This window comes from Oncorhynchus kisutch, linkage group LG3 (genome assembly GCF_002021735.2).
Source record: "Oncorhynchus kisutch isolate 150728-3 linkage group LG3, Okis_V2, whole genome shotgun sequence".
In the NCBI taxonomy this organism is placed as follows: domain Eukaryota; kingdom Metazoa; phylum Chordata; class Actinopteri; order Salmoniformes; family Salmonidae; genus Oncorhynchus; species Oncorhynchus kisutch.
In genome coordinates, this window is record NC_034176.2 from 28,457,882 (window position 1) to 28,483,195 (window position 25,314).

Below are 25,314 nucleotides of genomic sequence, written 5' to 3' on the forward strand. Positions count from 1 at the left end.
GATTGTTGTCCTATGGACAGAGTCTCCCACCTCAGCTGTAGATCTCTGCAGTTCATCCAGAGTGATCATGGGCCTCTTGGCTGCATCTCTGATCAGTCTTCTCCTTGTATGAGCTGAAAGTTTAGAGGGACGGCCAGGTCTTGGTAGATTTGCAGTGGTCTGATACTCCTTCCATTTCAATATTATCGCTTGCACAGTGCTCCTTGGGATGTTTAAAGCTTGGGAAATCTTTTTGTATCCAAATCCGGCTTTAAACTTCTTCACAACAGTATCTCGGACCTGCCTGGTGTGTTCCTTGTTCTTCATGATGTTCTCTGCGCTTTTAACGGACCTCTGAGACTATCACAGTGCAGGTGCATTTATACAGAGACTTGATTACACACAGGTGGATTGTATTTATCATCATTAGTCATTTAGGTCAACATTGGATCATTCAGAGATCCTCACTGAACTTCTGGAGAGAGTTTGCTGCACTGAAAGTAAAGGGTCTGAATAATTTTGCACGCCCAATTTTTCCGTTTTTGAAAAAAAAAAGTTAGAAATATCCAATAAATGTCGTTCCACTTCATGATTGTGTCCCACTTGTTGTTGATTCTTCACAAAAAAATACAGTTTTATATCTTTATGTTTGAATCCTGAAATGTGGCAAAAGGTCGCAAAGTTCAAGGGGGCCGAATACTTTCGCAAGGCACTGTATATACAGTACCAGTTAAAAGTTTGGACACACCTACTCATTAAAGGGTTTTTATAAATTTTTTATATTTTCTACATTGTAGAATAATAGTGAAGACATCAAAACGATGAAATAACACATGGAATCATGTAGTAACCAACAAAGTGTTTTCTTTAGAGTAGCCACTAATTCCTTGATGACAGCTTTGCAACCTCTTGGCATTCTCTCAACAAGCTTCACCTGGAATGATTTTCCAACAGTCTTGAAGGAGTACCCACATATAGTGAGCACTTGTTGGCTTCTTTTCCTTCACTCTGTGGTCCAACTCATCCCAAACTCTCAATTGGGTGATTGTGGAGTCCAGGTCATCAGATGCAGCACCCTCACTCTCCTTGGTCAAATAGCCCTTACACAGCCTGGAGGTGTGTTGGGTCATTGTCCTGTTGAAAACACATGATAGTCCCACTAAGTGCAAACCAGATGGGATGACGTATTGCTGCAGAATGCTGTGGTAGCCATGCTGGTTAAGTGTGCCTTGAATTCTAAATAAATCACAGACAGTGTCACCAGCCAAGCACCCCCACATCTCCTCCATGCTTCATGTTGGGATCTACACATACAGATATAATCCATTCACCTACTCCGCGTCTCTAAAGACACAGCGATGGAATAAAAATCTCAAATTTGGACTCATCAGACCAAATGACAGATTTCCACCGGTCTAATGTCCATTTCTCATGTTTCTTGGACCAAGCAAGTCTCTTCTTATTAGTGTCCTTTAGTAGTAGTTTCTTTGCAGCAATTCAACCATGAAGGCTTGATTCACACAGTCTCCTCTGAACAGTTGATGTTGATGTGTCTGTTACTTGAACTCCGTGAAGCATTTATTTGGGATGTAATCTGAGGTGCAGTTAACTCTGCAGCAGAGGTAACTCTGGGTCTTCTTTTCCTGTGGAGGTCATCGTGAGAGCCAATTTCATCATAACGCTTAATGGGTTTTGTGACTGCACTTGAAGAAACATTCAAAATTCTTGAAATGTTCCTCATTGACTGACCTTCATGTCTTAAAGTAATGATGGAATGTCGTTTCTCTTTGCTTATTTGAGCTGTTCTTGCCATATTATGGACTTGGTCTTTTACCAAATAGGTCTATCTTCTGTATACCACCCCTACCTTGTCACAACACTACTGACTTGCTCAAACACATTAAGATGGAAAGAAATTCCACAAATTAATTTAATTTGGCACACCATTTAACAAGGCACAACTGTTCATTGAAATGCATTCCAGGTGACTACCTCATGAAGCTGGTTGTGAGAATTCCAAGAGTGTGCAAAGTTGTCATCAAAGCAAGGGGTGGCTACTTTGAAGAATCTAAAATATAACACTTTTTTGGTTACTACATTATTCCATATGTGTTATTTCATAGTTGTCTTCACTATTATTCTACAATGTAGAAAATAGTAAAAAAATTATGAAAATGAGTAGATGTCGGTGTCCAAACTTTTGACTGCTACTGTATATATTTTTTAGTCAGTCAGTCTGTGTTTCGACCGCTAGTATATAAACACGCATAAGAAATGGAAGAATGCATAGAATTGCAGGAAATTAGCTTTAAAAACAGCAACAACAAAAACATCTCTGCCCAATGCAAAATGTGTAGTATTGGAAGAAATTAGCTTTACAACTGCAACATTTTCTCTCTGCCAACAAGATGGGTGTGAACAGTTGGGGTCGTATGTTTTGCGAGGTGTGGACCTTTGCCACCTAGGACATTTATATGACCGGACCTTCTCAAATACTACTTGAGTACCCCTGTGCTACAGCATACAATGACATTTTAGATGATTCTGTGCTTCCAACTTTGTGGCAACAGTTTGGTGAAGGCCTTTTCTTGCACAAAGTGAGGTCCATACAGAAATGGTTTGTCGAGATCAGTGTAGAAAAACATGACTGGCCTGCACAGAGCCCTGACCTCAAATTGGAAGGACGACTGTGAGTCAGGCCTAATGGCCCAACATCAGTGCCCGACCTCACTAATGCTATTGTGGCTGAATGGAAGTAAGTCCCTGCAGCAATGTTCCAACATCTAGTGGAAAGCCTTCGCAGAAGGATGGAAGCTGTTATAGCAGCAAAGGGGGACCACCTCCATATAAATGCACATGATTTTTGAATGATAAGTTCAACGAGCAGGTGTCCACATACGTTTGGTCATGTAGTGTACCACTGAATACAGTAATTCTCCAAAACATTGTTGGCTCGATAGTTGTATAATCCTGGTAAGATTCTTTCCTTATTCTTTGCTAGCTTATTAAAACAATCATTGCACTTGGCCATCAAGGTCAAGGTTATGACAGCTATCATATCACTGTGAGCACTCACCTCGAAGGCGGATGGCTTAGACGGCTTCTCTATGGGGGACCAGGGTTCCTCTGTGGGTCTGTGCTGGGGCGGCTGCTGGGACGGCTGTAGTGGAGGCAGCTGGGGCTTCTGCACCGGCTGACCCTGAGGCTGGGAAACAAACATAAAGACTTTGAACACACAGTCAGACAGGGAGAACAGAGATTTGGTCAGTTGGTTATAGTAGACGTATCAAACAGTAAACGACTGTAGAGGTTGCATCCTTATAGGTTCCTTATAGCCCTAGCATTTCATCCAACTGGGCCACTTCATTTACACTTCATCCACATCAACAATTTAATAGCCAGATGAAACAGAACTCATTCCCTCATTAAGAAGACATACTGTTTGTCCCAGTTACTGACACCAGAAAGAATTGCATCAAGCTACACTCTTCAAAAAAACTATAACTTCCTAACTCTTTTTCATGTTCCTTGAAATACCTTGGCAGAGTGAGATCCAGTTATAGCCAAAGTATTCTCTCAGACAGTAGTTATCACCGGAATCACAGGCCATGATGTCACTTAGGAGTGCAGCAATTGATATGGTCTGTGTTCTCTGATTGTGTGATTCTCTGTACACAGGCAGGCCTGGTCTAAGGAGAGAAGTTGCTGGAGGTAGAAGATGTACCTAACCACAGATCTAGGATCAGATTACACTACTGTACCGCCACTCTTAACTTTAACCATTAGGGGGATTAAAAATAGGCCGTGGCTGCGGAACCATAGATAACCGCCCTGTTCCGCCCCCATCCCGCCCCCCCCTGGATCCCTGGAAAGCTTTGTATCACGTTCTGGTCATGTGTTTCTTTACCTCTACTTTATGGACACATGTGTGGTCTCCCTCCTTTCCTGTTTTTCACTGTCAATCGAGAATGATAATTCTTCAAGTTTTACCGGTAAAATGTCCATGCACATCCATGCAGCGTCTGCATGCCAACCATTTGATTTCAATCAGTTACATGGGAATATGCATTTAGATCGTTTCAGTTATGTACAGTGTTTCGAATTATGTCCAGTGGAATCATTTTAGAGCAGATGGTGTTAACTTCTTATGGCTGGGGCAGTATTGAGTAGCTTGGATGAATAAGGTGCCCAGAGTAAACTGCCTGCCATACATGTTCATATATTAGCAAACTGCCAGTTGCTAATATATGCATATTATTAGTATATTTGGATAGAAAACACTCTGAAGTTTCTAAAACTGTTTGAATGATGTGAGTATAACAGAACTCATATGGCAGGCAAAAACGTGAGAAAAAATCCAACCAGGAAGTGGGAAATCTGAGGTTTGTAGTTTTTCAACTCTTTGCCTATCGAATATACAGTGTCTATGGGGTCAAATTGCACTTCCTAAGGCTTCCACTAGATGTCAACATTCTTTAGAACCTTGTTTGATGCTTCTACTGTGAAGGAAGGGGGAATGGGAGCTGAATGAGTCAGTGGTCTGGCAGAGTGGCATGAGCTGGTCACGCGCGTTCACGTGAGAGTTAGCTTGCGTTCCATTGCATTTCTGAAGACAAAGAAATTCTCCGGTTGGAACATTATTGAAGATTTATGATAAAAACATCCTAAAGATTGATTCTATACATCGTTTGACATGTTTCTACGAACTGTAATATTACTTTTCTTCTGAACTTTCGCCTGGACCTGCCAGCGCATTGTGAGTTTGGAATTGTGAACTGAACGCGCTAACAAAAAGGACGTATTTGGACATAAATGATGGACTTTATCGATTCCTGGGAGTGCATTCTGATGAAGATCATCAAAGGTAAGTGAATATTTATAACGCTATTTGTCTTGTTGTCTGAGTGCCGTACCCAGATTATTGCATGGTGTGCTTTTTCCGTAAAGTTTTTTTGAAATCTGACACAGCGGTTGCATTAAGGAGAAGAATATATCTAATTCTGTGCATAACACTTGTATCTTATATTAAAGTTTATGATTACTATTTCTGTAAATCGATGTGGCTCTCTGCAAAATCACCAGATGTTTTGGAAGCAAAACATTACTGAACGTAACGCGCCAATGTAAACTGAGAATTTTTTATATAAATATGCACTTTATCGAACAAAACATACATGTATTTTATAACATGAGGTCCTATGAGTGTCATCTGATGAAGATCAAAGGTTAGTGATTAATTTCTCTATTTGTGCTTTTTGTGACTCCTCTCTTTGGCTGGAAAAATTGCTGTATTTTTCTGTGACTAGGTGCTGACCTAACAATCGTTTGGTGTGCTTTCGCTGTAAAGCCTTTTTGAAATTGGACACTGTGGTGGGATTAACAACAAGTTTCTTTAAAATGGTGTAAAATACTTCTATGTTTGAGGTATTTTAATTATGAGATTTCTGTTGTTTTTAATTTGGCACCCTGCACTTTCACTGGCTGTTGTTGTAAGCCATAAGAAGTTAACTGTAGCATACTTGTGGTTTGTTTCAATCAAAGTACATCTTATTTTGGTCGGCACTATTGAGTTGTGGCTGCATGAAAGAAAAACAAGCACCTTTTGCCAGAGTAACTTCGGGACCTTTAAGCTCCGAAAAAGAAAATAAAAAAACCTGGGTCCAGAAAAAATATCTGACCCTGTATCAGTGAGTTGACTTTTACCTAATCTAGAGGAATCCAAGCTATGACCTCCTGAGGAAATGCAATAAGCCTCCACGCTGTGAAGCATTACACACCACAAGAGGTTAACAGGCATAATCAGTATCACAAGACGCCTGGCCCCGTGGGGGACTCTACTGTGGCAGATTGGAAACAAAGCTTTATTTTCTTCCCATTATGAGACGCCAGGCTCAATTTGCACCAGATCTGGGATGTGGTGACAAGAGCCATTCAAAACTTCAGCCCAGACAAACACAGTCCACTCTAAATCATTCAAGGTATTTTAACAGACATTCAGTGCACACAGGGCCTCACACTCACACACACAAACATGTATGGGCAGTTAAAAGAGTTACCTTGTTTATTTTAGTAAGATAATAAATGACCCAGGGAACACATGCATCACAAACAGCAATACTAACACTGTTGACCACCCGGTGGTTCACGGCAGTTCATGGTAAACAAACACGTTCTTCATGTTATTTTGCTTGTTCCAAAAAATTCTCGCAATTAAGAAGGAAACCGGAAATAAACCTGGTGTGGGTGTGCCATTGTACCAGTGACCGCATTAACAAGTTCCTGAATACCTGGCGTGAGATGCTTGATTGATTGAATTCATTAGATCATTAAAAGTCGTAGCTTGAGACAACATTACATACATTAAAAATGAACATAAAAACACCTGGAGGCTTATTTTCATTGTGCTCTCAGCGGAGAGGCATTCCAGGGTATTGACACAAACTAATCCTCATAGGAAAAAGATTAGGTGAACGCTGTCACAAGTAGCTCGAGGGCAGCCCACCCCCACACTAGTGAATACAGCACATAGTTCTGAGGCTAAGCCACAAATCTTTTGAAAACTTCAATGAAAAACAAGTTGTTTTACAATCAGCAATTTTGAATCTAACTTCAAGAAAATATGTGCAACAGTGCTACCGTTCAACAGAAACACTATGCCCAGGTGCCATCTAAATTCCAGTGTGCAGTAATGCTGCATGTTAAATTAAAAAGGGTGTGAGGCTTTACCTGACTCTGGACCTCTGATGTGGTGCTCTGTCCAGGCTCAAAGTCAAATATGCTCCTGGGCTGTGGAGGGTGCCCCCATCGATCTGAAAGCGTATCTTTAACCCCCAGCTCACTCCTGAAACACAATCCCCAACATACACGCAAACAACTTAAATCATGGATTCATTGTCAGTACCTGTAGGAACAGATCCAAACTTGTCTATCCGGCACTTGTTTTTGTCTCTCCCCCAACTCCTTGCATTTGGACTGGGTTAGAATTCACACATATAGCCATTCACCCAAGTTGCATGTACCTCGTGTTTCACAATGACTGATCACATGCATCTGATGTGATGTGAACTTGGTCATGGTTATACAGTAGTAGAAACAAACACATCTTAACATTCTCAACAGGAATTCTACTGTTGTTTTAAATAAGGAGGTTGAACATGAACTCGCACAGTCGCCTTCATCAGTCTCTCAGTCTCACCAGTCAGGGAGGGCTCCATAATTGTCCATGTGGGTCAGAGTCTCCTGCCCACTGGCTGAGTCAGCAGCGAGGGCCCGGCTCCCTTAAGATCAGTAGAAATGAGTGTTAGGAAATACTGGTCATCTAAATAGAGTAGATTTGTTACAGTTCAGAACATGAAACCTGATATTTCCTCTGCACTCACTTTCAGCAGACCATCGCTCAGAGTCCTCGTCAGTTTCTATCAAATGGGCAAAGACAGCAAAGAGAAACAGGGATTTAGATAACAGTAATCATAGTAAGCCCTCCCCCCATTGAGAGGAGGTCTGTAACATGTATGCTGGGAGTCGTGAAACAAGTTCAGGGAGTGACCTTTAATAATAAATAACATAAGGAACAAACAAGAAACATGAGTAGCGTACAGACATGAAACACAGAACAGAAACAATAAAAAATATATATATTTAACCTTTATTTAACTAGGCAAGCCAGCTAGGAACAAATTCTTATTTACAATGACGGCCTACACCGGCCAAACCTGGGCGACGCTGGGTCAATTGTGTCCCTATGGGACTCCCAATCACGCCTCTACCACTGAGATGCAGTGCCTTAGACTGCTGCGCCACTCGGGAGCCCCAAATAACGCCTAGGGAAAGAACCAAAAGGAGAGACATATATAGGGAAGGTAATCAGGCAGGTGATTGAGTCCAGGTGAGTCTGATGATGTGCTGATGCGCGTAACGATGGTGACAGGTGTGTGTAATAATGAGCAGCCTGACGACCTCAAGTGCTGGAGAGGGAGTATACATGATAGTACCTCCTCCCTTATGAGCAGCTCCAGCCGCAGGACGCCGACCAGAGGGACGGTCCCGAGGAGCAGGCCGGACACTTCTGCCGAGGCGCGGGAACCTGATGAGCCTGCCGAGGCGCGGGAACCTGACGAGCTGGCCGAGGCATGGGAACTGGGAACCTAACGAGCCGGCCGGGGGAAGCTGACGAACTGGCCAGGGGAAGCTGACGAACCGGCCAGGGGAAGCTGACGAACCGGCCAGGGGAAGCTGACGAACCGGCCAGGGGAAGCTGACGAACCGGCCAGGGGAAGCTGACGAGCAGGGCCGAGGCGCGGGAAGCTGACGAGCCGGCCCGAGGGAAGCTGACGAGCAGGGCCGAGGCGCGGGAAGCTGACGAGCCGGCCCGAGGGAAGCTGACGAGTAGGGCCGAGGCGCGGGAAGCTGACGAGCTGGCCTAGGAAGGGGAGCCCGACGTGACGAACCGGCCCGAGGCGGGGGAGCCCGACGTGACGAACCGGCCCGAGGCGGGGGAGCCCGACGTGACGAACCGGCCCGAGGCGGGGGAGCCCGACGTGACGAACCGGCCCGAGGCGGGGGAGCCCGACGTGATGAACCGGCCCGAGGCGGGGGAGCCTGAGGCATTGGGGCCTGCCGAGCCAACCAAATCTTGTGAACCTGACGAGCCAGCTGAGGCATCCTCGGTAGACTCGGCAACAGACGCTTGACGGGACAACCAGGTCTTGTAAACCTGATGAACCTGCTGAGGCATCCCCGGTAGCGGCCCTCAAACACGACGTCATCTACACTCACAAAAAAATAAAACACACAAAAAAATCTCCCTGATGCTCCCCTTTGGTGAGGCCTTATTCTGTCACGTGTACACTGGGAGTCGGGAAGCAAGTTCAGGGAGTGACTTTTAATAATAAATAACACAAGGAACAAAACAAGAAACATGAGTAGTGTTCAGACATGAAACAATAACGCCTAGGAAAATAACCAAAGGGAGTGACATATATAGGGAAGGTAATCAGGCAAGTGATTGAGTCCAGATTAGTCTATTGATGCGCTGATTTGCGTAACAATGGTGACAGGTGTGCGTAATAATGAGCAGCCTGATGAACTCGAGCACCGTAGAGGGAGTATACGTGACACGGTCATGTAGATGAGGAACATCCACCCATTTGCTCTGTTGATTTGTGATCATTTCAAACCTTTAACTCATAATTATGATGCTATATTCTATTCAGTTGTTGCATTCCAATGCCATTATCTTTGATATGTGAGTAGTGCAAATAGTTTGTGGTCTGCCAAAAGAATCCATCACCTGCACAATAATCAGGTTGGTGCCTGATCATACACAATATTACACTCCCACAGTGGTGGAACTGGGCCTCTGAGGAAAGATCAGTAGCTGTGATACCTGTTGGGGTTTAAAAGCCAACTGCCTGGAGAGTGGTGACACCTGAGAATCAGTTTTAAACCAAGATCCATCCTGGACATTCCGGTCTTCTGACCCTGAGTATCACCAAGCATACACATAACCATGAAGATGAGGACCGGTATAAAGGAATAGACTACTGATATACAACTGGAGATGAGAACCGGTATAAAGGAATAGACTACTGATATACAACTGGAGATGAGGACCGGTATAAAGGAATAGACTACTGATATACAACTGGAGATGAGGACCGGTATAAAGGAATAGACTACTGATATACAACTGGAGATGAGGACCGGTATGAAAGATGTAGGATGGAGTTAGATATGTTGAGAAGTTGGAATGACTGGGTATAGATATCAAAATGGCTTGAGCGTTCTCTCCTCTCCTTGGAATAATCTGCACCATGGATCAGCTTTCTGGAGGCTGACATTGACAGACAGGAATTGTCTGTGTGGGCTGGTGTGTGTGAGAGAAGGGGCGAGGGAGGAGGGGTCATACCTTCTGGCTTCTTGTGGATCTGTCTGAACATGCTCCTGTACCAGTCTTTGGGCTGGTTCACACTCTGGTGTGAGAAAAGGGAAAATGACAAAAACATGTTTGTAGACATAGAAGTTTGTAGACTCACAAGTTTCAGAGTACATAAATTAGAACATTTTGGCTAAATGACAACTAGGAGCAGACCAAGGAGTTTTTTCTGTGTGAGTGACCAATTTAGGATAAACTCTGCGCCCTAGGACCATATGTGTATAGTGACTCTTGAGCTCCACTGACGAATGCTGCTGTACACTGTGTGTATCTTACTGATCTGGAGGCGATGGGCATCCCTGTCTCATCCACTGGGCCGATCCCAGAGAATTTGATAAGGCGCTCCTCCCTCGTATCAGCCCTCCGGGGCAGAGTGGAAGAGCCCCTGGTCTGGACTCCATTAGAGAGACCCCCTGTTACAGAGAGAGAGGACAGCACAGGTCTCTTATCAATGGCAGTTTAAACTGTCCTCATTCTTCTTCTACATTTCAGCTGAGTAACAGTATGAACATTCAAGCTGCCTTCACCATCATTGCCACTGGGTGGCCATAGAGTGCCACTGTGAAATGGAGTTTGATTTCATTTATGAAACACTTTTGTTAATTGTGTGGTTAATATCCTACATCATATCATTTATTTTAGGGTGATAATAACATGATTGTAAAGGCTTGATTGAAGCTGGTTATAAAAAAGAACTGTCCTTCAGTGGTACATAAAGCTTTGACACATGAAAATATATTTTAGCACAAGATTCAACCCATGCTCTACTTGGCGTAAACACTGGGAAGAGACTACATCACATACAGTATTAGTCATGTCTCCCTTGAGGGTACTACTTTCACCAAAGATCCCATAAAATTTGTCACTTTAAGATGCACTATGCAGAAATCACTCCGCCATTTCCTGGTTGATAAAATTCTAATCGTTTGCCTAGCTTCAGTTTATCTGACAAAACAAGCAAGTCTAGTGTTGTACCATCTAAACCGCTGTGAAATACAGTACCAGTCAGAAGTTTGGACACACCTACTCATTCAAGGGTTTTTCTTTATTTTTACTATTTTATACATTGCAGAATAATAGTGAAGACATCAAAACTATTAAATAACACATGGAATCATGTAGTAACCAAAAAAAAGTGTTAAACAAATCAAAATATGTAAGTAGCCACCCTTTGCCTTCATGACAGCTTTGCACACTCTTGACATTAACAGGTGTGCCTTGTTAAATGGTGTGCCAAATTAAATTAATTTGTGGAATTTCTTTCCTTCTTAATGTGTTTGAGCCAATCAGTTGTGTTGTGACAAGGTCCTATTTGGTAAAAGACCAAGTCCGTAATATGGCAAGAACAGCTCAAATAAGCAAAGAGAAATGACAGTCCATCATTACTTTAAGACATGAAGGTCAGTCATTAGAGTTAACTTCACCTCAGATTGCAGCCAAATAAATGCTTCACAGAGTTCAAGTAACAGACACATCTCAACATCAACTGTTCAGAGGAGACTGCGTGAATCAGGCCTTCATGGTCGAATTGCTGCAAAGAAACCACTACTAAAAGGACATCAACAAGAAGAAGAGAAACACGGCCAATGGACATTAGAACGGTGGAAATGTGTCTTTTGGTCTGATTTGAGATTTTTGGTTTCCAACTGCCGTGTCTATGTGAGACGCAGAGTAGGTGAACGGATGATCTCCGCATGTGTGGTTCCACCGTGAAGCATGGAGAAGGAGGTGTAATGGTGTGGGTGTGCTTTGCTGGTGACACTGTAATTTATTTAGAATTCTAGGCACACTTAACCAGCATGGCTACCACAGTATTCTGTAGCAATGTGTCATCCCATTTGGTTTGCACTTAGTGGGACTATCATTTGTTTTTCAACAGGACAATGACCCAAAACACACCTCCTGGCTGTTTAAGGGCTTTTTGACTAAGAAGGAGAGTGAAGGTGCTGCATCAGATGACCTGGCCTCCCCAAACACCCGACCTCAAACCAATTGAGATGGTTTGGGATGAGTTGGAACACTGAGTTAATTAAGAAAAAGCAGTCAACAACTGCTAAGCTTATGTGGGAACTCCTTCAAGACTGTTGGAAAAGCATTCCTCATGACGCTGGTTGAGAGAATGCCAAGAGTGTGCAAAGATGTCATGAAGGCAAAGTGTGGCTACTTTGAAGAATCTAAATCTAAAATATATTTTGATTTATTTAAGACTTTTTGGTTACTAAACGTTTCCGTTTGTGTTATTTCATAGTTTTCTGCAATGTAGAAAATAGTAAAAATAAAGAAAAACCCTTGAATGAGTAGGTGTGTCCAAATTTTTGACTGGTACTGTATATTTTCCATAAACAAAAATATTGTATTGTCAATCCCTGACCTTTTATTCTCTAATTTGGTTAGGTCGGGGTGTGACTAGGGTGGGTACTCTAGTTTTTGTATTTCTATGTTGGCCTGGTATGGTTCCCAATCAGAGGCAGCTGTCTATCGTTGTCTCTGATTGGGGATCATATTTAGGCAGCATTTTCCCCACTGGGTTTTTGTGAGATCTTGTTTTTGGTTAATTGCCTGTGAGCATGCCATTAGCTTCACGTTTCGTTTGCTGTTTATATTTTTTGTGAGTTTCATTCTGAATAAACATGTGGAACTCTACGTATGCTGCGCCTTGGTCAGTTAATTCCACAAACGATCGTGACATGTATTTTCAGCATTTTGAAGCTGGTGTACAATACCGAAAGTAAACGACTCAAAAACAAAAGTTAATAACTGGAAGCATAGAAAAAGCGCACATTGAACCAATCTCCCGCTTCTTAGACTTGCTTTCAATGAGAATGACAGATTTATGACAGATTTATAACAAACCATTTCTTTGAGAATTTGGTCGGTTTGCCCAAAAAGTTACATATTGCAGCTTTAAATGTTTAGGGATAGGGGGCAGCATTTTCACTTTGGATGAATTGCGTGCCCATAGTGAACTGCCTCCTATTCTGTCCCAGATGCTAATATATGCATATTATTATTGGATAGAAAACACGTTTCTAAAACTGTTTGAATTATGTCTGTGAGTATAACAGAACTCATATGGCAGGCAAACTTCCAAACAGGAAGTGGAAATTCTGGGGCTGGTTGATTTTCAACTCATCGCCTATTCACATCCCAGTAAGATATGGATCTGTTCGCACATCCTACGCCTTCCACTAGATGTCAACAGTCAGTAGAACGTGGAATGAAGCCTCTAGTGTGTGGGGCCGGATGGGGGCTATTTGAGTCAGTGGTCTGGCAGAATGCCAGTTCCTGGTCACGCACATTTCTCATGATATCGCCATACGTTCCATTACTCTGTAGACAAAAACGAATGCTCAGGTTGGAATGTTATTGGATATATACACTGCTCAAAAAAATTAAGGGAACACTAAAATAACACATCCTAGATCTGAATGAATGAAATATTCTTATTAAATACTATTTTCTTTACATAGTTGAATGTGCTGACAACAAAATCACACAAAAATTATCAATGGAAAAATGTATCAACCCATGGAGGTCTGGATTTGGAGTCACACTCAAAATTAAAGTGGAAAACCACACTACAGGCTGATCCAATTTTTATGTAATGTCCTTAAAACAAGTCAAAATGAGGCTCAGTAGTGTGTGTGGCCTCCATGTGCCTGTATGACCTCCCTACAACGCCTGGGCATGCTCCTGATGAGGTGGCAGATGGCCTCATGAGGGATCTCCTCCCAGACCTGGATTAAAGCATCCGCCAACTCCTGGACAGTCTGTGGTGCAACGTGGCGTTAGTGGATGGAGCGAGACATGATGTCCCAGATGTGCTCAATTGGATTCAGGTCTGGGGAACAGGCGGGCCAGTCCATGGCATCAATGCCTTCCTCTTGCAGGAACTGCTGACACACTCCAGCCACATGAGGTCTAGCATTGTCTTGCATTAGGAGGAACCCAGGGCCAACCGCACCAGCATATGTTCTCACAAGGGGTCTGAGGATCTCATCTCGGTACCTAATGGCAGTCAGGCTACCTCTGGCAGGCACATGGAGGGCTGTGTGGCCCCCCAAAGAAATGCCACCCCACACCATGACTGACCCACCGCCAAACCGGTCATGCTGGAGGATATTGCAGGCAGCAGAACGTTCTCCACGGCGTCTCCAGACTCTGTCATGTCTGTCACGTGCTCAGTGTGAACCTGCTTTCATCTGTGAAGAGCACAGGGCGCCAGTGGCGAATTTGCCAATCTTGGTGTTCTCTGGCAAGTGCCAAACGTCCTGCATGGTGTTGGGCTGTAAGCACAACCCCCACCTGTGGACATCGGGCCCTCATACCACCCTCATGGAGTCTGTTTCTGACCGTTTGAGCAGACACATGCACATTTGTGGCCTGCTGGAGGTAATTTTGCAGGTTTCTGGCAGTGCATGTATTGTGTAACATGATGTCCTATGAGTGCCATCTGATGAAGATTATCAAAGGTTAGTGATTAATTGTATCTCTATTTCTGCTTTGGTGACTATCTTTGGCTGGGAAAAATGGCTGTGTGTTTTTTTGGATTTGGTGGTGATCTAACAAATATATGTTGTGTTTTCGCTGTAAAACATTTTAAAAATCAGACATGATGGGTAGATTAACAAGATGTTTATCTTTCATTTGCTGTATTGGACTTGTTAATGTGTGAAAGTGAAATATTTCTAAAAAATATTTTGGAATTTCCCGCGCTGCCTTTTCAGCTGAATGTTGGGGGGGGACAGGTTAAACATAATACATATTTAAATCAAACTCAAACTGTGATGCTCTATATTAGAATTGTCTTGAAATTATAATATTACCATTTGATTGAGCAGGGCCATAGTATGATCCAAAACGAAGGGGGTCAGTAAGAGGGCCACTCCCATTGACCTCGGAGACCTAGGATGGAAACCCAGTCAGTCCAATATTAGCATTAGTTGGAGAGCATTTGACTGAGTATGGTTGCAGTCAAATGGAAAATTAACAACTTAGTGTGTAGTGCAGGTACATTAGCATATATTGCATTATCCAACACAAAGACAGGACCACTATCAATATCCAGTACATTCCATTCCAGTAGCATAACATTGAACCTGTGATAAAAGACAATTCCACAGGGAGAAGCAGCTGTCTGATGAATATGACATGTGGTCTCTAACCCTAACCCAACCAGTAACCTCAGACAAACGGCTGTTATCATTGCAGTGCTACAATAACCAGTTGTATCTCCTTGAGAGTGTTGCTTACCTTAATTTGCTCCACAGGTGGCAGTCTTGTGGAACGGAAGGGGCTGAGAGGGGGGGTGGGGAGCTCCGGGGAGATGACCACCACCTCCTGGGTCAGGTCTGGAGGGGACAGGTGATGCTGCTGACTGGAGGAGGGACCATCATCAGAGAAGACGATACAAGAGCCATTCAGATGGTCCCGGACTTCCACACGATGCTACAGGAGAGACAGTAGAACACTATATCTAAATACAGCCATGTCATGTTGTCAGTGGGTCATGTCATGTTGAGATGATCACTTCACCCTTCTGTCTCTCTGTGAATGTTTATGTTCATTTGTCTGTCTTTCTGTCTCGCTCTCTCTCTCCTGGTGAAAAGGCCTCGAATTTAACTAAAGCAGAGTAGCAGAAGGAAGTGCTGTTCCATCCACTTCCTTGCCGAGGCTGGAGAAAAGGTCCATTCAGGACCTAAATCAGGGGGCTGAAATAGGAGAGGCACATTATAAACCCATTAACCATCCATTCAGCTGGGCTGCGTATTCTCCAACCAGGGGGCGTGGCCCAGGCCGAGGGGGTTGGAAAGGGGTTGCTGATGTTGACCACAGTGAAAGTGCACCACCGTTAGCGATGCTCCCAAAGCCCTCCCCTGCTCTCTTCCTTTCCATAGCGGGTCCGCCCCCCCTTGCTGCCCAAAACCACCCATCCTATCCAACTCCTGTGTGTTTGAATGCATAAGGGGGGCATTTGAGCTCTCCAGTGTGGACTCTGGGGGTCATGGGAAGTTCCTGTGCCTCTTACACAGGGTGAAACTGTATCTCGTTAAATCAGAGAGATGCCATTGTGGAGCCAGGACTGGGGCATTTTCATGGAAATTCTAGCCCGTCCATAAATAGCTGTTATTTTCATTCTACCTTGTACGTGTTAGTGTTTTTCCTTGTTGTTTAGCATATTTAAAAGGCCTCCCTCTGTGTGCTGTTCATGCCAACTCTGCCAAGGCAGACTTCAAAGATAAGAATTATTGGCTCTGACAGAGCAAATCTTTTTATTTTTTAACTTCTCTAGCAAACCTTCAATGCCTTGAGTCTGCCTGAATATGTAATTTCATATAATTCAGATCTACTAAGGATCTAGCTCTCTTCCTGTGTGTCTTACATTATAAATTATTTGTGATTTAGGGCGCATGCCAAAATGCCTGTACCTGAGACTTCATGTCATCTGTTATGGTCCTGGATAGTCTCGGATGTCCAAATCTTTGTGCAGATGCAAAAGTATCCACCTGAGATAAACAAAACACACATAAAAGGTTAGATCATGACCAATAATTGATGTCATGCTTACTCACACACAGAGAACAATCACATCACGGCAGCATATTCTCTTACACCCCCAAAGGAGACAAAGAGATTCATAGTCAATTCCCTCTTAATCCAGAGACAATTGCATTATGCCTCTGAGCTGGGTCACGTGGAAGTATTGAAGACCGATAAGGAACTGACCAAAAAGTTCAGGAGATGCAATAATGAAAGCAACTTAGAATGTCATTCAACCAGGGAAATCCAGGTGAAAGCTATGAACCCTTATTGATGTCACCTGTTAAGTCTACTTCAATCAGTGTAGATGAAGGGAAGGAGACAGGTTAAATAAGGATTTTCAAGTCTTGAGACAAATAAGACATGGATTATGTGAATGGGCAAGACAAAAGATTGAAGTGCTTTTGAACGGCGTATGGTAGTAGGTACCAGGTGTACCGGTATTGTAAGGACCGACGCCGGAGATGAGGAGCAGATACGGGGAGTCAACATTTAATAAGGAACAGGCATGAAATAAGACAGGCACAGCGTCAGCACACGGGCAAAACAACGACAATCAATGCAGCAGCGGGGGAAAGAGATGGGGAACTGACAAATATAGGGGAGGTAATAAACAGGTGATTAAGTCCAGGTGAGTCCAATAATACGCTGATGATGCGCGTGACAGGGAAAGGCAGGTGTGCGTACTGATGGTGGCAGGAGTGCGTAATGCTGGGGAGCCTGGCACCCTCGAGCGCCAGGGGGGAGGAGTGGGAGCAGGCGTGACAGGTATGAGTGGGTCAAGAACTGCAACGCTGCTGGGTTTTTCACGCTCAACAGTTTCCCATGTGTATCAAGAATGGTCCACCACCCAAAGGACATCCAGCCTACTTGACACAACTGGGAGAAGTGTTGAAGTCAACATCAGCTAGCATCCCTGTGGAACGCTTTCAACACCTTGTAGAGTCCATGCCCTGATGAATTTAGGCTGTTCTGAGGGCAAAAGGGAGTGCAACCCGGTATTAGGAAGGTGTTCCTAATATTTTTAGCACAGTGTATTTCCAGCAACAAACAGCTTTTCCACTTTCACAACAGTTATTGGTTAATTCGTTATGCATGCTGAGAATCACTCCCAGAGATCTGAACCTTGATACACTTCCCGGCAGAAGAGCACAGAAAGATGAGTGAACTCATTCCAGATGAAAATAGCATTACTGTCTAGAAAACGTTGCATGGAAGATTTAACATTTAATCTCTAAGTCATTAGTCATATGCCGAACAACCTTTTCTGCCATAAATCAAAACTGTTCTGAGCAGAGTTGACTGAGATTCCATAAACCCATTGTCCAGGCATTCTGAAAGTGGAAAGTTTGTGTTATCCTCCTTTCCCTGTTACCACAGCAGAGGCCATTCAAAACAATCACAATGAGTCACAAGTCTCCCTAAACTCTTCCATAACATAAAGCAAAGAGATATGTGAGAATGGACAGTGTAGAGAAAGTGAGCTATGTCAGACTGAAGTCAGGTCCTAATCACCGGCACCTTGGAAAATCCTATTAGAAGAGCTGTTTCTACATGAAGGAGATAGGGACTCTCGTTGGAGGCACCTCTCCTCTACAGTGGCTCAAAACATAATAACAGAGTTGGCATGGAAACTCAAGACCTGAAAACCTCTACAATTGATACTATGGGACTTGAGAATTGATACATGATTCTAAAGGTGAACTTTCTCCAATTTGGGCCTTGGCCAGGTAAGGTTGAGAGCTGTCCAACAGTATTTGGGTTGATTGGTTTTCCATGTGGCCCATGTAACTGAACATTAGAGACTGTAATCATTATGGTCAGTGCTCAAAGACAGATATATGTACTCTGTGTGTAAACAGTAGTCCAACACAGGACCCAATGTAGCAGAGAGAGCCAAGCAGTGTTCCTGGTTCCAGACAATGATGTCACTCTCTGACTCCTCACCTCCGGATAAACCAGATTACATAAGAGGGAAAATAAGGGGATCCTTATCTATGATGTTTATGTGAGGGACACTGTACCAGAATATCAAATTTTCCAACAGTGTAAACTAGTTCGGCCTTCTGGTTGTTGTATCTGTGGTATTTCAACATAAATACTCACACTTCCAATGGCCTTTAGGGCAGGCAGCATTATAGATGTTTGACATCATGTTGGTTTCTCGAAACTCTGTGGTCATTATGACCCTCAGGGCTGGTTCTTTGTGATCCTCTGTGTTTTGACATTCACTCTGAGATCCCATCTCTCAGATGCATTGACATTTTAGACAAACAGCCATTCCACACAGGAGGACTGTTTAATCTAATACTCCAAAATGGCAAACAACTGAGCTCCTTTTTGTTCCAAACACTGCTGCCATTCAGGTCTTAATGTCAATCGCTGGAGTAATAGGGCTGTCTTTTTTTCTTCTTTTCATGTATAAATATTATAAATTGTGTTATCGCAGGAGAGACATACTGTATCTAATCATGATCAATTAAGAGTGGGATCAACTGTAACAATCGTTGTCCTCGGATGAGGAATAGGAAGGATCAGACCAAAACGCAGCGTGGTAAGTGTCCATGTTAATTTTAATAAATAAACTGAACACTGCAATAACCAAAAAACAACAAAGATAGAACGTGAACAAAATGAAACAGTTCTGTAAGGTGAAGACACACAAAACAGAAAACAACTACCCACAAACACAGGTGGGAACAGGCTACCTAAGTATGGTTCTCAATCAGAGACAACAATAGACAGCTGCCTCTGATTGGGAACCATACCAGGCCAAACACAGAAATACAAAACATAGAACAAAACATAGAATTCCCACCCAACTCACGCCCTGACCAAACCAAAAATAGAGACATAACAAAGGTCAGGACGTGACATCAACATGCAAACTGTTTTGTGACAGACTTGGAAAGAAAACAGTTGAAGACAAACATCCTCTCAGTTCACAAACAAACACCACTACAATATCTACTCTGAGGGAGGGATCAAGTCAAACAGCCACTGTGGCACACCCACCCCCACTGGATACTGCATAGGCACAAGTAACTCATGCACTGCAAAAATGCATGCTTTAATTAGAAAAGTCTACTTGAAAGATATTCTCCGGTACTTTTGCATACTTTTTAGCCAGTAGTTCTGAAAGTAGCACCTACAAACCAAAAGTGGTCCCCGAAAACTGCGTACTATGTCACATATGTGCAGATATGTGCACCACGTCATTGATCTCTCGCTCTCTATGCTGTGTCCACTGAGACGTTGGGCCTGCCCTGCAACCTCATTGGATCCTGCTGGGAAAGCCTCTTGCTAGCTGTCACTCAAATGCGAGGGGATGAAGCTCATTAGCTAGAACTCGCATTGCTAGGGGGCTGGCCCACGTGAGGGCAAATGTAGGGAAAATGGCATGGCACAGTTTCAAGAAGCTGTCGCTTTCAAACTAGGGATTTCATGGCTTTTTGAGGTAAGACAGTAATTCTGCTCATAGATTATGCATATATATATATACTACCCCCCACTGCGACCTGTACGCTCTCGTTGGCTGGCCCTCGCTTCATACTCATCGCAAAATCCACTGGCTCCAGCTCCAAGTCTTTGCTAGGTAAAGCCCTACCTTATCTCAGTTCACTGGTCACCATAGCAGCGCCCACCCACACACATTCTTATCGGATTACAAGCGTGCAAACACCAAGGATGGGATTCCTCCAACAGTAAACTATAGAATAATTAAATAAAAACAGACACAATTTTACTCATCTAAATGCAATATGTGTAAAACATATCTGTGAGGAGAGGGAAATTGGACAAAAATGGGATTGTAAAAAACAAGACTCTCCTTCTCCAATCGCGCATCATCAGGCAAATTGTGTTTACAGGGTGGAATCCCAAAATAAATGTATAAAGTGATAAAAACAAATGTAGCTAGTGCAAGAAATGTTATAGATAACAGATTAAGTAAAATATCATTTTTAAATGTTTTCAGAAAAAAAAGCTGATTCAAAGGGGCTGTGGCAAATTTCAAAACTCTTCGTTGAAGGACTCACATGCTGACCAGACCGGACACATCGTGTGCGCGAGCGACGCAAAATAAATTTTGAAATCCATGTTATTCAATTATTGCACCCACATGGGCTAAAATAGAAGTAATTCCTATTTCTGATGCAGATCGCACTGAAAGTCCTACCTCTCCCATCTCCTCATTGGTTTATAGAAGCAGGTACCCACGTGCCATCTCCTTATTGGTTATACCCACGTGGGTGATTGAAAGACGAACTTTGTTGCCGGTTGTCGTGGTAATACAATGAAAGTTTAGATGTGATCACCATATAAGTTCAAAGATGAAAAAGCCTGGAAGGAGGAAAGATGACTAGAAATGATTTGGTTGACCGTTTTATGTGTGGATTAATTGTCGGAGTAGAGGACCTTGTGCATTTCAACTCAATGTTTATATCCCAGGACAAATTAGCTAGCAACAGTAAGCTGGCTAAATAGGACAAATTAACATTAGCTAGCAAGTGCAAGCTAACTAGCTAAATTGCCATACATGTTTAATGCTTTTCGACCTGTCCCCAAATTAATGTCATTGGTTCAGAGTTTGTTTTGATATTTTAACCTGCGTGTCGTGATCGCGTTTGGTGTAGGAGGACAAAATAAATGTATGCACGATAGCGCACGATGGTGCACGCGCGCAGCCGGTTTGGGTTCCGTGTCAGGGAGGATACACTTAAGCTTCCACGCCAAAAGGAGGCTATCGAGGAGGGAAGAGGACGGAGGACAAACGTTTTCCCAAACGAGAAAAGGTCTGTGAACTTGACTTCCGAGATAAAAAAAAATTGCCATGGGTCCCCAGATCCTCAAAAAGTTATACAGCTGCACCATCGAGAGCATCCTGACCTGTTACATCACCGCCTGGTATGGAAACTGCTCGGCCTCTGACCGGAAGGCACTACAGAGGATAGTGCTTATGACCAAGTACATCACTGGGACCAAGCTTCCTGCCATCCAGGACCTATATACTAGGCAGTGTCAGAGGAAGGCCCAAAAAATTGTCAAAGATTCCCCCATGTCATAGACTGTTTTCTCTGCTATTGCATGGCAAGCGGTACCGGAGCGCCAAGTCTAGGACCAAAATGCTCCTTAACAGCTTCTACCCCCAAACCATAAGACTGCTAAAAATGAATCAAATGGCCACCCGGACTATTTACATTGACACTGCTGCTACTCGCTGCTTATTATCTATGCATTGTCACTTTACAAATGACCTTGATTAACCTGTATCCCCACACATTGACTCGGTACTGATACCCCTGTATATAGCCTTGTTATTGTTATGTAATTTTCTTGTGTTACTTTTTGATATATATTTTTTAACTTAGGTTTATTTAGTATATTGCTTATTTAGTAAGTAAGTCTATTTCTTGAACTGCATTCACGGTAAGGTCTACACTTATTGTATTCGGCACATATGACAAAAAAACATTTGATTTGATATAGTTCCGGTGAAGGGAAATCTTAACGCTACAGCATACAATTACATTCTAGACGATTCTGTGCTTCCAACTTTGTGGTAAAAGTTTAGGGGAAGGCCCTTTCCTGTTTTAGCATGACAATGCCCCCATGCACAAAGCGAGGTCCATACAGAAATTGTTTGCTGAGATCGGTGTGGAAGAATTTGACTGGCCTGCAACAGAGCCCTGACTTCAAGCCCATCGAAACCTTTGGGATGAATTAGAACACTGACTGTGAGCTAGGCCTAATCACCCAACATCGTTGCCCAACCTTTTTTCTACACTCGCAATAACGTCTGCTAACCATATGTATTTGACCAATAAAATAACATTTGATTTGATTTGACCTCACTAATGCTCTTGTGACTGAATGGAAGAAAGTCCCCTCAGCAATGTTCCAACATCTAGTGGAAAGCCTTCACAGAAAAGTGGAGGCTGTCATAGCAGCAAAGGGAAGAACAATTCCATATTAATGCCCCTGATTGTGGAATGACATGATCGACGAGCAAGTGGCCACATACTTTTGGTCATGTAGTGTAGTTGTTCACAAACTCAGCTGTTAGATACAGAGATCAGTAGAGACATGTAGACTAATTAGATTGTGTTGAGACAACATACTACTTTGTAGAGAGAGAGAGGAAGACAGAGTTGGTGTTAGTTACAGAGACATTGGATAATTATGTAGTGAGTCAGAATAGTGTTAGTCAGCATGGGGTCACTGAACTTCACCACACCCTGCTGCTGACTCCCAAGAAATCTATGGGACTTTTCCCTCACGGCCCAGAATAGCAACTGCGTAACTGAATAGAAAAGAGATGCTCAAATACAGTCCATAGGTCACATCAATAGATGTGTGTAGTCAACAAAGATCAAGGGACCGACCCAATAACGTAAGGTTGCTGTACGTAACCCCGGTTCTATGACAAAATGAGTAAAGTCACTCACTATGGGTTAAGCCTTCAATGGATGTGGTCAATAAGGAACTCCTATCATGCAACGTGTGTCGTAGACAGACCTCACATATAAATCATAGAACTAGGATTACGTTAAGTAAACCATTTCAAATAATAATTTGGTCACTCAGTATGGGATATGGCAAACTCAAGTAGCATTGGTATACTCTCCAAAACCAGCTAATCAACCCTCAGAGGCCCCAAAACTAAGCAGCGTACATGCCAAAGAGGGTGCAGTGACGTCCAGTCGGTAGAACCTCATGAAGGTATGGACGGTGCCCCAACATGCTAAATTGCAGATGTCTTGCACAGAGATGCCTTTGAACAGTGCCCATGACGCACCCATACCTCTGGTGGAATGAGCCCTTAGGGATGATACACCCTTGCTTTTATAAGCATTTATAATAGCATCCGCTATTAAGTCAAATTGTATTGGAATTAAGAAATATATAAATATTAGGACGAGCAATGTCGGAGTGGCATTGACTAAAATACAGTAGAATACAATATGTACATATGAATTAAAGTGAATAGTCTTACATTTTTGAAAGTGACCAGTGATTCCATTTCTATGTATATAGGGCAACAGCCTCTAAGGTGCAGGGTTGTATAATCGGATGGTAGCCGGCCAGCGATGGCTATTTAACAATCTGATGGCCTTGAGATAGAAGCAGTTTTTCAGTCTCTCGGTCCCAGCTTTGATGCACCTGTACTGACCTCACCTTCTGGATGATAGCAGAGTGAGCAGGCTGTGGCTCGGGTGGTTGATGTCCTTGATGATCTTTTTGGCCTTCCTGTGACATCGGGGACTGTAGGTGTGCTGAAGGGCAGGCAATGTTAAGACCGCACCACCCTCTGAAGAGCCCTGTGTTCGCGGGCAGTGCAGTTGCCGTACCAGGCGGTGATAGTAGTGGAGGTGTTGTTTCCTACATTCACCACCTGGGGGCGGCCTGTCAGGAAGTCCAGGACCCAGTTGCACAGGGCGGGGTTCAGACCCTGGGCCCAGAGCGTAATGATGAGCTTGGAGGGTACTATGGTGTTGAAGGCTGAGCTATAGTCAATGAACACCATTTGCACATAGGTATTCCTCTTGTCCAGATGGGATAGGGCAGTGTGAGTGCAATGGCGATTGCATCATCTGTGGATCTATTGGGGTGGTATGCAAATTGAAGTAGGTCTAGGGTGTCAGGTAAGATGGAGGTGATATGATCCTTAACTAGTCTCTCAAAGCACTTCATGATGACAGAAGTGAGTGCTACGGGGTGATAGTCATTTACTTCAGTTACCTTTGCTTTCTTGGTTACAGGAACAATGGTGGACATCTTGAAGCAAGTCGGGACAGCAGACTAGGATAAGGAGAGATTGAATTTGTCTGTAAACACTCCAGCCAGATGGTCTGCGCATGCTCAGGGGACACGGCCGTCTGGGCAGGCCACCTTGCGAGAGTTAACATGCTTAAATGTCTTACTTTGGAACTATCATGGAGAAGGAGAGTCCACAGTCCTTGGGAGCAGGGGTTTCGGTGGCACTGTGTTATCCTCAAAGTGAGTGAAGAAGGTGTCCGGAGCAAGATGTCAGTGTCCACTCGTGTCTGGGCCGTTGAATTGTGACTGAGCCGTTGAATTGAGACTTCGTCTCTGTCCTGACAGTCTGCCTGTTCGATTGCCTTACGGAGAGAATCACTACACTGTTGGTATTCAATCATATTCCCATGCCGTGGTTAATTGCGGTGGTCCATGCTTTCAGTTTTGTTCGAATGCTGCCATCTATCCAAGGTTTTTGGTTTGGGTAGGTTTTAATAGTCACAGGGGGAACACATCCCCTGCACAATTCCTGATGAACTCAGTCACTGTGTCCAATGTGATGAACGCTAGTGAGAAATGGGCCTCACTGCGTGGGAGAGTGCCCAAGAGTTAAAGAGCTAGTCGCTTTTCTCAGGGCTCTCGTCGTAAAGCCTTTACTGGACAACAGTGGAGGCTGGTGGGAGGGGCTATAGGAGGACGAGCTCATTGTAATGGTTAGAATGTAGTAACTGGAACGATATCAAACACATCAAACATATGGAAACCACATGTTTGACTCCGTTCCTTTATTCCATTCCAGCCATTACAATGAGCTCATCCTCCTATAGCTCCTCCCACGAGCCTCCACTGCTGGACACAAACAGCGGAGCCGCTCTTCCTCCAGAGAGGAACATGGCGCAGGGTGAAATACTGATAGCTCCAAAGTAAGGCAATGATAAGCTCTACTAACGTTAGGCACAAAAGAAGGGTTAGGTTTCTAGTTAACCTTGGATATCCCCGTGGGAAAACCCAGGCAAGAGGGGTGAACTAACAGTGTGTGCAGCTCTACCGCTCGCTTTGCGGATTTGACAGTTTTGAATGAGAGAAGTCTCATATGTGCACTT

General features: G+C 43.5%; 1 protein-coding gene across 5 annotated transcripts in view; it reads right to left on the reverse strand.

Annotated features, from left to right (window-relative positions):
• LOC109879640 (vinexin-like) overlaps positions 1-25,314 on the reverse strand; it is a 52,675-nt gene that overhangs the window by 14,859 nt on the left and 12,502 nt on the right. For all 5 annotated transcript variants that reach the window (XR_004208919.1, XR_004208915.1, XM_031820178.1 and 2 more), the window contains exons 2-10: positions 16,342-16,419; positions 15,167-15,361; positions 14,740-14,818; positions 10,190-10,326; positions 9,887-9,950; positions 7,359-7,394; positions 7,175-7,256; positions 6,706-6,820; positions 3,056-3,184 (exon numbers count right to left, since the gene is read on the reverse strand). Coding sequence is in view for 3 of the 5 variants with exons in the window: in XM_031820178.1 (XP_031676038.1) it covers positions 3,056-3,184; positions 6,706-6,820; positions 7,175-7,256; positions 7,359-7,394; positions 9,887-9,950; positions 10,190-10,326; positions 14,740-14,818; positions 15,167-15,361; positions 16,342-16,353 (849 nt within the window). In the remaining 2 variants the exon portion in view is untranslated. The remainder of the gene's footprint in view (positions 1-3,055; positions 3,185-6,705; positions 6,821-7,174; positions 7,257-7,358; positions 7,395-9,886; positions 9,951-10,189; positions 10,327-14,739; positions 14,819-15,166; positions 15,362-16,341; positions 16,420-25,314) is intronic.